Source organism: Benincasa hispida, chromosome 12 (assembly GCF_027475165.1).
Source record: "Benincasa hispida cultivar pf3 chromosome 12, pf3_genome.v1.1, whole genome shotgun sequence".
In the NCBI taxonomy this organism is placed as follows: Eukaryota; Viridiplantae; Streptophyta; class Magnoliopsida; order Cucurbitales; family Cucurbitaceae; genus Benincasa; species Benincasa hispida.
Window position 1 is genome coordinate 71,513,873 of NC_143489.1, and position 14,041 is coordinate 71,527,913.

The 14,041-nt window shown below is 34.5% G+C and overlaps 2 protein-coding genes across 2 annotated transcripts; both read left to right on the top strand.

Annotated features, from left to right (window-relative positions):
* Window positions 1–236: 236 nt before the first annotated feature.
* On the top strand, window positions 237–4,306 carry LOC120092777 (uncharacterized). Its single transcript, XM_039050979.2, has 7 exons — window positions 237–887; window positions 1,094–1,187; window positions 1,274–1,965; window positions 2,164–2,272; window positions 2,371–3,155; window positions 3,581–3,679; window positions 3,779–4,306. Exons 1-7 carry the CDS (start codon window positions 357–359, stop codon window positions 3,845–3,847), a joined length of 2,379 nt encoding a protein of 792 aa, XP_038906907.1. The 5' UTR covers window positions 237–356; the 3' UTR covers window positions 3,848–4,306.
* A 6,744-nt stretch (window positions 4,307–11,050) lies between these two features.
* On the top strand, window positions 11,051–13,105 carry LOC120068541 (DUF641 family protein (DUF641)). The gene has a single exon (XM_039020355.1). The coding sequence runs from the start codon at window positions 11,222–11,224 to the stop codon at window positions 12,734–12,736; it is 1,515 nt and encodes a 504-aa protein (XP_038876283.1). The 5' UTR covers window positions 11,051–11,221; the 3' UTR covers window positions 12,737–13,105.
* The last annotated feature ends 936 nt before the right edge of the window (window positions 13,106–14,041 follow it).

Here is a 14,041-nt window from a genome sequence, read left to right on the forward strand (position 1 = left end):
TTGTCGAGTGATTTGAACATCTCTGGGAGAAGAGGGGAGGGTATTTGCCATTATTCTTATTAATTTCTGATTTTGAACATCATCCAAATAAAACCTAATACTTTGCTATACTCTCCAATTACCCAAAATGGATTCCCATGTGAGTTAGGGTTGGACACGGGCCTGAGCTTCTCTCGGCCCGGCCCAATAATGAATCATCATTTACCGGCAATTTCCCGCCATTTTAAACAATGCAGCGCGGTTTTTCCCTACGCTTCCCGCCATTTTCTCTTGTTCCCGCTTTTCCTCTTTCCCTCTCTTCGTCTCCATTCTACTATCACCGCCATCGATTCCAGAGCTTCTCAATAGAATTCTCCATGGAATCAAAGCTTGGCGCTATGGCTTCCAAGCGCTCTTCCATTACTCATCAACCTCGAGCCCTACAAGCTGGATTCCTCCACTTACCTCGTAAAAAACCCAAGACGCTCCCCCAACCGCCGCCGGATGGACTTCCTTCGAAAGATGGGAATCGGGTTTCGGATTCTTTTGCCAAAGATCTACGCATCAAGCGAGTCTTCTCCCCCAATTTAGAGAATCGCTCCTCGGTGCCATCCGGAGAGCCAATAACCGCGAATGGATCTTGTCCTAATGAAGACAGTGGAGTCGGTAAAATCTCCGATACTACAGAGGTACGGAATGACAACTTTCACAATTCTAATGGCCATGTCGAATGTGATAAGGATCGGAGATGTAATGGGAAGAGTGAGAAGCTGGTGCATTCTACTCCTCCTGATGTGGACAGCCTGACTGGGGGTTTTGTGGCCGCTTCTTCAAGAAATGGAGGTGTTTTAGGGGATACTTGTGCGAAATCTGACTGTAGAATTGACTCTGTTGCTAGAACCGGATCGGTAAATATCTCGTTTAGTTGAATATTTCACAATTGACTGGATTTTATTTTTCTTGGGTTGATTTCTTGCAATTGTTGTGCTCTTGTTTCATTTATTAGGTCTCATGGGATTATAATTATGACTGTGTATAGTCAACCCCACTTGTATAATTCTTGATATTCTCTTGGTTGTGTTGGTCTAATTTGTTTCTTGAAATGATCAATTAGGTGCTCAAACCATGCTCTAAACGGAAGCTGTTCAAAGCTCCTGGCTCTATTGCCTACAAAAGATTGCTACCTTTTTTGCTGGATAGCGATAATTGTAACTTCTATACCTACTACATTCATTATTGTCTATCCATGTTTGTTTTTAGGACTTAACTTATTTTTATTGTTTATATACTACAGACATGCTACAAGATGATCCAAACTCTAAACGTGAGAACAATTTGGAGAAGAAGGCAAATACTGAATCTAATCCGTGTAATCATGCCAAGGGTTCATCTTTTGTTGATTCAGACATTTGTGTAAAGGATGCAATTTTTGCCTCCCGCATGTCATCTAAGACTATGAAGCCAAATTTACCACCTCCTGCTAATGGAGATACTAAGAATTTTCAGAATGGATGCGATTTAAACAATAGCCAGAATATAATAAAAAAGGATTCTGGTTTGACAAAAGATAGTGTAGTTTGCATCTCATCTCTTGAGGAAAGGCTGACAGAGCATGGAGTTCCCACAAAGTATCAGACAGAGGACTGTTCTTCTAAAGAACAATCCAAAACCTCCGGAATGGAGAGGCTTGATGGTGGAACTTCATTTCCATCAGAAGTAGACAACTTTAAGTCTCATGCTTCAGAGAAGTTGTGTAACAATGTTTCTGAGGATATCAAAAGAGAAGATCATTTCAACGAACTCAAGATGTCATCATTAAATTCTAACATTGTTTGTAATCCATTGAAGGAAGAAAGGAGGGATGAAAAAGTGGGATGTGCTCGAGGTGCAGATCAAAAACTTGGTAGTTCTACTGTTGGTGAAAATCATTGCAACATTGCTACAGAGAGTGACAAGAAATATGGCACTTATGTTAGAAACAAAATGGTGAGATACATGAAATGGTTTACTTTTATGCGTTTCTGCTTACTCCTTTAAACATTATATGCATGATTACTTTTAGCGAGTGCATATAATTTGGAAATGAATGTTCTACAGCTGTTGGTAATGATATCCAATTTGATCATCAAACTATTGTTGTTTTATCTTTGTGTATTACTACTAATATAATTAACAACTCATTAGGTTTGCAATCCACTTGTACAACTGAAGTCAAAATACAGCCAAGTTTCAGTTAGCTATAGAAGGATGCTTCCATTCCTTGAGGATCTTTTCAAAGATAATCCAGAAAACTGTACGCATCCACTCCCGCAATGATAATCTTTCTTCCATAAAGTCATGCTTGTTGTCAACGTTATTAGATTAGTTTTCATAAATTTTTTATATTTCCAGATGCCTCAGGAAACATCGACTGTTCGGTACAAGAGAAAGAATTGCCAACTATGAATTTGCAACCACCAAGTTCAAATTCTCACAATTCCCAGGATAACTCAAAAGACTTGGTAACTTGCAACATGCCATTCAATGGAAATTCAGATACTCTCTCAATGCCTGTGTTGAATAGTATGAACGAAACAGTTTGTGAAACAGATAAAGTTTTATTGCCTGATGGAGTCAATGATAAACTTCTGTCACCTCCAAAATTACAGCTGCACTCTGAACAGGAGATGTTGGATAAATGTAAGTTAATGGGCCCTCAGCTGCCTGGTGCAACACTTTTAAATGATCAAGCAGTCTCGTCATTGTATCCTGCGGCTAGTTATGAGCCTCTAACTGAAGAAGGATCCAGATTGACCTCTGAACAATCACCAATTACTTCAGAAGACTGCACAAGTTTGAAAGATAATATTTCTGATGGTGCTAATATCTCTGAGGGAAACAGCCTAGAACCATATTCTTCATGTGTCGAAAAATGTATTCTGCCAGAAAGTCACATAAATCTTAGAAAGGGAATTCTTAAAAGAAACCCACGAGGATGCAGAGGAATCTGCAATTGTCTGAACTGTTCCTCTTTTCGTCTCCATGCTGAAAGAGCATTTGAATTTTCTAGAAATCAACTGCAAGATGCTGAAGAAGTTGTTACAGATTTGATGAAAGAATTGTCGTTTCTCCGTGGTGTTCTAGAGAAGTATTCTGATGGTGCTAAAGGGAATGCTGAATATCATAATTCAAATAACGTAAGTGCTCAAAGTAGATATTGATTTTTCTTATGCTTTTTCTGTGAAAGTTGGCTTGATTTAAGCTATTGCTATACCATGTATGAACTAACAAAAAAAGCTTTTGCTGTGTTTTTGTTTTACATGCTAAAGCTAATTGATTGGCAGTCGTTTTATTCCAAAACTTCAGGATTTCATTTGAGTAGTGGTGTGCTACTGTAATACACACATTAGACTGGTAGATATCATAAGAGAATAATTCATTCTAAAATCAGGAAGAAAATAATTACTTTATTTTTTTTCTATGGTTGGAATTTATCATAACACCAGGAACGGGGGAGGGAACTTTCTATTTCTATTTTTTATCAAAAAGCTTCCATAATCCTCCTCAGCCATTTTTATCACTGTCTTTCAAAATATCTAAGCACTATTTCATACTTTTACAGGTGAAAGAAGCTTGTAGGAAAGCATCTGAAGCAGAGTTAATTGCGAAAGACCGCCTTCTACAAATGAACTATGAGCTTGGCATTCATTGCAGAATCACGGTATTCCATTTAAAAGTAGTAGAAGTTTTTCTATCTTCAATTTTAATCCTTAAAAGTTTTATCTTGGCCAAGTCCTTGAAAGTTCATTGCCTTTGACAGTGCTCCCAAGGACCAAATGTTCCACTTTCTAGTGAAGTCGAGAATATAGAGATTGAAGATGGAAAATAGAACAAGATGATGAAGACTGCAGATCTGGTTACTGTAATAAAAGTTGCTGCCTTCACTCCTCCGCTTATGTGAGGAGAGAATTTCATGGATGAAATGAAATGTATGATCTTTCATTCCATTTGGGATTCCCCTTTGATTGATACAGAAAGGGATTTGCAATTTGCATCACATGGGGAAAGGATTGCCTCTGTATGACGAAGGAAGCAAAAGGTTTCATTCTAGTTGATCCCTACTTAGTATGTGGGACAATGACAATTTTTTAGACTTCTGAAATTGAAGGTGTCAATACTTATCATTTTCTTGTCTTTTCTTTTCGATTTTTCTTTAAATAGAGCAACAGAGTGGATTATGTATCCTGTAGATTATTGGCTGTCACGTGTATAATAACTTTATTTGTGGGATCTTCCTTTCTGCTAACTGAAATATTTGGCTGGCTAAAATGGATCATGTTTGGAGGTACCATACTCTTTTTTAGTGCAGAAAGACCAGTTGAGTGAAACGATTCGAGCCTCAAAACTCTTGGATGAGAGCATATGTTTTTACTGATTGTCAAAGTCGGTATACATGCAGCTTTCCTTGTCGTGATAGACATCAGTTTTAACTTATTTTGATACATTAAATTGATGCTATTGCTACTGCACATATGTTTTTGAAGCATATTGTGTAGAGCTTAAGGAAAGATCAGGCTGCAATTTGCTCAACAGGGTTTGGATGTAGAATATAAGATGATGGAATTATGATATAACTCACCAAGTATTTGAGGTACTTGAAATAAATCTTTCTCAAGTCTTAATTCATAATAATGTATAACGTCTTCATTCTCTCTATTTATAAGTATTTTTTTATTTTCCTTTTTTTATAAGAGGGAAAGGAGGATTTGAATCTCCAACTTCAAAGAAATGTGGATTATTGTTGGACAACCTTTATATTGGTTTGAGTCAATCTATTTACAACTTTATTAAAAATAGCCAAAAATATTAGAAAGCAATGATTCTATTTGCCTATCTTTGAATTTTCAAACATTGTATTCAAATTAGTACCTTGATTTATTTTATTTATGTAAATTCTTCTTTAAGCACTTGAGAAATCACTTCTCAAGAATTACTTGTGACTAAAATAATTAGCAAGAAATTGAAGAACTACAATCAGTTGTTTATGAGTGATTTTAAACTGTATAGCATAATCGAAATAAAACAAAAACAAAAGTGATAGTACTGAGAAAATAACAAAATTCGAGTTAAAAGTAACACATTAAGACCAAAAAGAGCCTAGTGAAAATCTAATAGGAGTTGCCCCATAAGAGCATTTCACCCAAATAGACTGATTAAACGAATGCTCGAAGAATAAACACTCACAAGAGTCATCCATCCTACAAAGAACATAAACAAGGAGGACAAAGGAGTTCCAACTACGAAGTTAGTCTTGTGTGTGAAGTCAGAACAACTCACCAGCCAAGCTAGAAAGAAATGCTTAAGTATATTACCTCCAAATCACACAAGCCTTTACCATGACACCTTCAAGCTTCTAAGATTAAAGGCAGTCTCAAAGACTGACCACTGAAAAAAATTTCAAAATGACAAGGGAGTCAAACCACCTGATCTTCCTTACCAATCTCTGCCACAACAGACTGCACAAAGCTAGAAAGCTCTACTAAATAACCTAACCTGCATGGTGATCGCCAAGAACATCTAGGAGAAAAAAAATCATGCACCTTAATATGCAGACAACTATCTATGTTAAAGATAATCATTGTGCTACATTGTTTGAGAATATGGCCATACATATATATGTATATGGTTAAATAACATTCATTCCATTTCAGTGTGTACTTTCAAATCTCCAAATTGAGCGTATGTACTTTCAAGAAATCTAAAAATTATTCTTTATTTATTATTTTAAAGTTAATTTGGATCAAACTTGGTGTTATGGGTGATTTTAGATCGTGGGGTATAATCACATAAAACATGAACAAAATTGACAGAGCCAAGAAAATAACAAGATTCGGATCAAAAGTAGTACCCTAAGACCAAAACAAGTCTGAGGATGAAGGTTAATTTGGGCCTTGGCCTAGGCTAATGTGCTTGGCCATACTTGGCCTTAGCCTTGACTGTGGCCAAGCCTATTAAAATGCTTAATGAGAAGCATGCCTACACATGCCCCGACTCAAGAATATTGTCCTAGGACCAAAATGGGCCTAAGAGGAGGTGTTCAGTCTTGACCAAAGTCGAGGTCAAGCCTTGCAAAATGGCCAATGAAGCATGTCTCAATCCAAGGAGAAAGAGTTATCCTAATGGTAGTTTCAAAACTCTATGAAAGAGAACTTAGATAACTTATTCCTATTAAATACCTCGTTATAGTTTCTAAGAAGGTAAATCCATTATCACTCATATATTCTAAAACTTCTACATAGTTTCACTCTATGATTTAAGCATTGAAATGCATGTGGTAAGTACTTACCGCACCAAAGTGCTGGTTTCCCTTTATCTGATAGGTCATGTTATTTCCACCTCTAAATAAATTTGCTGTTGTTGTCACGTAAATGTCAGTCTTCTTTTCCTATTCGGATTTTGACATCAATACTAGGTAAAATAATAATAACAATTTTCGAAAAAAAAAAAAAAAAAGAAGACACGATACAAATATGTTTCTAAAATCTATAGAGTGAAGGTTAATTAGAAAATAGAATATTTTGGAAAAGTTGACCAAAAAGTGTTCTAACACCCCCTCTCTCTATGTATTTATATAAGCATAGTACCAAAAAAATCCAAGGCCCCATTTCCAACTATTGCATGGAAACAAGGCCAATGTTTACTTGGTCTATGTATATGTTTAATTGGCAATGATTCTCTCTTTTCCACACTTTTCCTTTTTCTTTTTCCTTTTTTTGTTTGTTTTTAATGTGTGGACAATTTGTTTTGTGGTGGGAAAGGAAACTAAGGTTGGTTTTTACTTACACTTGTCTTTATAAAAGCATTGCATTCCCACTTTAAAAGCTGTTTCTACGGCCTTCCCAAAATGGGACATCATCAACCTGCCCTGCCACAAACAACAGTTGAGGAAAAAGATAACTTTTTTGCCAACAAACTATTTCACTCAATCATAGTACCCAAAAATAAAAAGATCACCATGTCTTATTCTTAGTAGTGGCTCACTTGTTCTGACCTTTATGTGAATTGGGAAGAAGTTTAGGTGAGCTCTTATTTTTCATGTCAAAAAGAAATAAAAGAATCCTATGTCAACTCTAGTCTCTTCAACTTTCAATAATTGTTATTGAATATATAGAAATTATTTATTTAGGTCTCTAATACCATGTACATCATAATCTAATAATAGTTTCTGTATATTGTACTGATATTTAGATAGGAGATTAAGATTTTAGCCTAATTTTCTAATTTATAACCTAAATTTATAGTATATGGAAGAAGACATAAAATATGGTAACCATTTTTAAAGTTTAACTTAGTCTTTGACAACTTTTAAAAATAACCTAACAAATAAATAAGTAGAGAAATATAGTAAACTTAATTTTTAAATTTATAAGTCAAAAATAAACTCTTTTAAGTTAATCTAACAAAGAAATAAGTGAAGTAGTGTTTTTCAAAAATTTAATTTTCAAATTAAGAAGAGAAAAAACATGTTTATCAAAATGGAATTTAGTTAATTATCCTAAAAACTCTTATGTAAATTTAATAAGACTCTAGCTAACTAATTACAAAGATAAACATAATTTTCATCCACAAGGTTTTATATAGTGGTGGTATATGTTTAAGAATTTAAAATTGAAGGCCATATTTATCTACTCGTTAAAAATTTTCATTTATATTTTTTCAATTAATTAGTATTTTAATTCTGTTAAGTTGTTACGTAATACAAGTAACATATAAGGATGAAACTTGAGCAAATAGCTCGATCGGAGGTCGGCGAGTGTGGTTGACTCAACGATATATTTATCATCTACCCTTTCCCTTGAGGACAAATACTTAAATCCTATGTACTCTACATTTGTCGTATTAAGTGTTAGTCATCAACAATATAATACCCGCATTAGAATCGTTGTGCCATAGAAGCCACTACCTTGAAAACAACTTTGGCATGACTTCCATGCAAATTAGTTTATGTTGGCTGCTCTCTAAGGTTTATACAACACCCACCTTGAATGTGCACTCTTCGGAGGGAGGGTTGGAATCGACAAGAGAAAATATTGGTTTTGCTCAGAAATAGGGGAAAAAAAAAAGATGAAGATGAAATCTATGTACAGAGGAAATTCGATCTGATTTTTTTTTAAGTATAAAATGAAAACATTTAAAGATCTAGAAGAAAATAAATTTCCAAATTTTTTATAATGGTCTAAAGTAAAAAGAAATAAAAGTATTTCTTAGTTTTGTCAAAGCATGATTATCCAAACCTAATTTCACACCGATAACTCATGTACCACTTTGTCCACTATTATAATATTCTTGGAGAGCTCTCATATTTATACCCTCCTCTCAACTCTTAAACTTTCAATGTGGGACAAGTATATCTCTCGAGTGTGAACATACTTTAAACCATAAGCTTATAATTGTGGGTCATTCCCAATAAGTGGTAATTGGTATGACTTTACACCCTAAAAGTTGGGGTACAATTCCTATATAATATACTTATGAATGTTCATATCAAATAAGAAAGTAAAGATATTTTCGTATACTTAAAATTGTTCAAATCTATTTTTTAGTGAGTAAATTGTTTGATCTATAATATAGTAAAAGTAATCAGCTCTAAAAGAATCTTTAGGTGATCGTGTATTTTCAATGTCAATATTTGCATAAATAAATAAAAAAATCCTTTGAATCATTCTTTTTTTTATGAAGGTAGTATATCCATATCATTTGTAATTTCTTTAGCTGAAATCATGGCCTCTGTAGATCCATTTTCTTTATACCTTTCTAGAAATAAAATTAAACTTTCAAGTGGTCTAAAGCAACATCAATACACATATCTTTATGTTGTAAGACTTTATTCACAGAATTTATAACAAATAAGATATCATACTATATAGTCATGCCTAACAAGAATTCAAAATTTTCAAATTCATAAGTAGCTAAACAGTTAGTTTCACTTTTCACTTTAGGATCTTTATTAGTTTCTCCTAATTTTAATAAAGCGTCCCCTATTTGAGGCGCTTGAAATCTTATTGCTTTTAACACTTTCAATTCGACTTTCCCATCGTGTTTGTGACAATGGTTTGATAGTCAAGTTGGTTATGTGATCTAGTAAATGTTTCCACCGTTTTGTAGACAAATAAAATAAAGAATAAATACATTTCACAAGTTCTAAAAATGTCATAGCTCTCTAAGATATGAACTAGCCATGTCAGAAAGTACAAGATTGAGATTATGACAACCACAAGGTGTGTAAATTAAATAGATACCAATATTATAATACTATAGTATAGTATAGTGTATATATATACATATATAGGGGCCTTAAGTGATCATCTCACTTGCCTATAATTTAAGTTGGCCCTGCCACATTTTGGAGATTAAATTTTCTTTTGGTAGAGCATAAGAAAATAGGTTTGAGGGTCTTTCCAAAGAGGACAATAGGGTGTTCGTGGATTGGGTTTGAGGACTTTTTAGACCCAATCTAGTTGTTCAGGTAGTAAATTTCTTCAACCCAAATAACCCTCATTAAAAAATAAACCCAACCCAACCCAACCGTAAAACATTTGAATTTGGTTGGTTCGGGTTACTCGGATCATGTATTTAGATTTTTGTTCTAAAAGGAAGTAAAAGATTAATATGTAAAAATTTGATTTAATATATATTGAATTAAAACTAACACATCTATTTCAATTTATACAATGTAAAATCTCTTTCCAAAGTACTAGAAAAAAAACTATTTTTAGGAGTTGTTGGAGATTAAATTATCAAAAAACTAATGAAATTAAATAAAACTAAATCCACGTTGGAAGGACATCATACCAAAGTCGTACAATTAGGACCTCGATATGGTTTTATTTTGTTTATCGTATCGGAGGTTATGTTCCTTTTTGCTTTTTTTCGGGCTTCTTCTCATTCTTCTTTGGCACCTACGGTAGAGATCGGTAAAAAAGTATATATTTTAAAGTTAATAATTAAATTCAGGTTGGTTTGGGTTATTTCAAGTGAACCCAAAAACCAATCAACCCATACAATTTTCATTTATTTAAACCCAACCGAAACGAAACCACACAGACAAAAGAGGGAGGAGAGAGAATAGGAGATGTGAGGAGGAAGAAAGAAGAGAGAAGAGCGATTTTTGTTCCAAATCATCTTGCCACATCATCCATTTAATGGCTTTTATATTTAAAGTTATTTGTTGTAACTTCTATTAGTAGAGAAACCTTTTAAATCTATTCTTGAAAACTCAAGGACTAAAAAGACTCATTTGAAACTTTGGATACCAAATATACCCATTCTTGAAAACTTTGGAATGAATCAGGATATTTTTCTCAATTTTATAGATACTATTAATATGGTAAATAAGGAATCAAAGTAGTAGGATTTTTTTTTTTTTTTTTTGGATAAAATACATTTTTGGTCCTTGATTTTATTTCAAAGATTTGGGTTAGGTTTCTATTTAGCTTCTAAGTTTCAAAATGTTACATTTTTTCCCTTAAATTTTGAGCTTAATTTCCATTTGGCCTAGGCTTCAAGATTTTACGTTTTTACTATTGAATATTCACTCATGTATATCTCTAACCCTTGTGATTAATTTTTTATTGATTAAATTTAATTAATTATAATTAAATTATTTTTCATTAATTCTTAGTCATTATTAAAATTAACTAAAAAAGTTCACATCATAATTATTTAAATTAACTAACTGAAAGTTAATACGAAAGACGAAAAGTAAGCATTAGTTAATCAAGGATAAAATTGTACCAGAAATTTATAGAACAAATAGAAACAAAATTCAAAATTTAAAGGTTAAAATATAACATTTTGAAACGTATGAACCAAATGAAAATTAAATTCAAAACATAAAAATAAAAATGTAATATTTTAAAACTATACTCAAAATACACCTCAATCCAATTATAATAATGGAAATTAGAATTAGGGCTTGTCGGAATTGCTTTACATTTGCTTACATAGCTGTAACGTTAGGCCTTTCTCTCATTACCGTTGCAAAAGGAGGAAAAAAAAAAAGAATAAATAAATAAATAAATAAAAAAGTGCGAGTGGAAATGAAGGCCCAGTGTTGTGTTTGTGGCAAAACCCTCCACACTCATACCTTGCTTCCAAGTCATTCAACGTATATCATTCATTCTCCCATTTCTCTAAATTTCTCTGAATTCCCTAAACCTTCAATAAATCTTTTACTTCTTCCAATTCCTTCCACTTCCCAATTATGTGCGACATGGATGGTTCTTCCAACTTCAAGACCCCACAGATCTCCGAGATGTTTCAGAAATTCGCCCTTGCTTTCAAGACCAAAACCTTCGAATTCTTCGCCGACGACGACCACCCCCACAACAACGCTCCTGATGATTCCGACGGCTTTTCCCTCTTGGACTCCGCCGAGGAGGTTATTACCGACCAGAAAGTCGTCGTCATTAAACCCGATTCCGCTTTCGATTTCTTTCCCGCTCTTCCCTCTAAGCCTATTGTTAACCCTTTTCCGCCCAAATCGAATCAGGCCCTGGAGACCCAACTTCAGGGAGGACCAACCCCAAACATTCCCATTCCTAATTTGGAGATGATGCACACTCTGGTTTCCTCCATTTTCGCTACGGTTTCTTCTTTTGAAGCTTCCTATATCCAATTGCAGACTGCCCATGTTCCGTTTGTTCAAGACAAAGTCACGGCAGCTGATAGAGTATTGGTATCGCACCTGCAGCAGCTTTCTGATTTCAAACATTTTTATAAAGATTTTCGTACAAATCCTGAGGTAACTACTTCGATTCCGGTTGGTTCTTGTTTGGAAGCGCAGGTGCAAGAGAATCAAAGCAAGCTTCGAATGCTCGGCACCGTCTCCGACCGGGCTCAGTCGGAGATTGATCGGAAGGACTCTGAGGTAATGACTCTTAGGAAAAAGTTGGGGGAGTTGCAGAAGTCTAATTTGAGGTTATCGCAGAAATTATCTGTCAGTTTGAATGCGCTTTCTGATGTTTTGTTGTCTGTTAGAGTATTCGATTCAATATTACATGATGCTTGTAGAGCAGCGTACAATTTTACTAAAGTTTTGATGGAATTGATGAAGAAAGCTTCGTGGGATATGGATTTAGCTGCCAATTCAGTTCACAGCGAGATCAGATTTGCAAAGAAAGCGCATAGTCGGTATGCCTTCTTATCATATGTTTGTTTATGGATGTTTCGAAGTTTTGATTCGGAAGTTTTCGGTGTCGTTGAGACTGAGAGTTTGTGTACTGAACAATCTCAGAGTTCGGATAGAATTAGCATGTCTCTTAAGCAATTACTTGAGCATGTTTCGAGCAACCCAATGGAACTGTTAAGTGTAAATCCTCAATGTGCGTTTTCAAAATTTTGTGAGAAGAAATATCAAGAACTTATTCATCCTTCTATGGAGTCATCAATTTTCAGTAATTTGGATAGGAAAGAAGCCATTCTGAATTCATGGCGGTCGGTCAGTGTGTTCTATAAGTCGTTTGTAAAAATGGCTAGCTCTGTGTGGATGTTGCATAAGTTGGCTTTCTCTTTCGATCCCATCGTGGAAATTTTCCAAGTTGAAAGAGGTGCTGAGTTCTCAATGGTATTCATGGAGGACGTCACAAGAAGATACATTCCACCTTTTAAATCCCGGGCGAAAGTCGGGTTTACTGTGGTTCCTGGTTTTAAAATTGGAAAGACAGTAATCCAGTCTCAGGTCTATCTTGAGGAACTTTGTGCTCCCGGTAAAGGATGAAAAACAAAAGCTTCCATTGAGATTTATAACGAGGAAACCGACTCTTCTTTTTCGTGTTATCGCTTCGAAATCTATGGTGGTTGGAATTCATGAGGCTAATGAATGCCTCATTACCTTGCTGGAACTAGAAAAATGAATGAACTATGCCCACCACCCCGACACGGATAAACTGCAACCTCAGCAGCCACCTTGTAAATCTCTCTCTCGTGCTCTCTTTCCCTTACTGTGAGTATTGTGCAGGGTCAATTTTATAGATCTTTTTTCTCCTTTTGAGTTCATCACTCACTAATATACATAACCAAATTGTGTATTTAGATCAACTGATTACACTCATCATATCATTAATGATTAATATTTTGTTTCCTTCAATTTGTCTTATTGGGAGACACCCAATTGCTGTCATGGAACATGAATAAATTAGCTATAGAATTAACTCAGTTCTTGAAATTTGACAGTCTGCTGTGTACCATGTTTACTTTAGCAATAGAATCATATTTGTTGGACTTTGTTAGTTAATGCTAATGTTCAGCTAACTCCACATCTTCTGCAATCGGCACAAAACTGATTCTGACAACTTCATCTTTCTTTATTTTATAGTTCAACCACTATATGTTGTTTGGTAATGGTTAAAAAACTGTTCTTGACTTTTTAAAACAGATTTTTTGTTCTTTAGTACGGAATGTAGGTTTGGATGGTGACTTCTTGAAAGTTGGAATGTAGGTTTAAACCTGGTCTTGAGAACTAACTTGATGTGTTTGGATGTACCAACTGTAAACTTAGTTTTACAAAGCAGCTTTAATTAAGATGGTTGAAACCCATATTCCATGCTTCCTTTGATTTTCTACTCTGGGTTGTCTCTTGTTCCTTCACTGCTTGTTTTGCTGCTCTTTGTTTCTTCTGGGTCATTGATAGCATAAGGAAATGAAGACTTTACTCCATCTAGTAGGTGGAATTCAAATCATGGTTAGGTAAGTTGGATTTTGATATTTATAGCTGCTTTGTTTTCAGGACTAAATCTATGTTTTAGTTACTAATGTTTGGGCTAAATATATGATTTTGATATTGAAATCCTGACCCCCACCTACAGATGTTTACGGGTGGGATCGGGGATGGCTTCCCAATCCCCAATCTTCACTCTCCATTCCATTCTTCAATTTTACAATATTCTCTATGTAATTTTGAGGGGATTGGGGCGGAGATTCTCCTAGGATTAGATTCCTTGCGACGAATTACCCACTATTTTATTTTTTAAAGAAAAAAAAATGACTTAAATGAATTTCTTGAAATGTTTTAATTAAATAATAA

Coding starts and splice junctions, on each gene's coding strand:
- LOC120092777 (XM_039050979.2), top strand. CDS start 357: ATGGAATCAAAGCTTGGCGCTATGGCTTCCAAGCGCTCTTCCATTACT. Junction 1,188..1,273: donor TTTGCTGGATAGCGATAATT/GTAACTTCTATA, acceptor TATATACTACAG/ACATGCTACAAGATGATCCA. Junction 3,156..3,580: donor AATATCATAATTCAAATAAC/GTAAGTGCTCAA, acceptor ATACTTTTACAG/GTGAAAGAAGCTTGTAGGAA.
- LOC120068541 (XM_039020355.1), top strand. CDS start 11,222: ATGTGCGACATGGATGGTTCTTCCAACTTCAAGACCCCACAGATCTCC.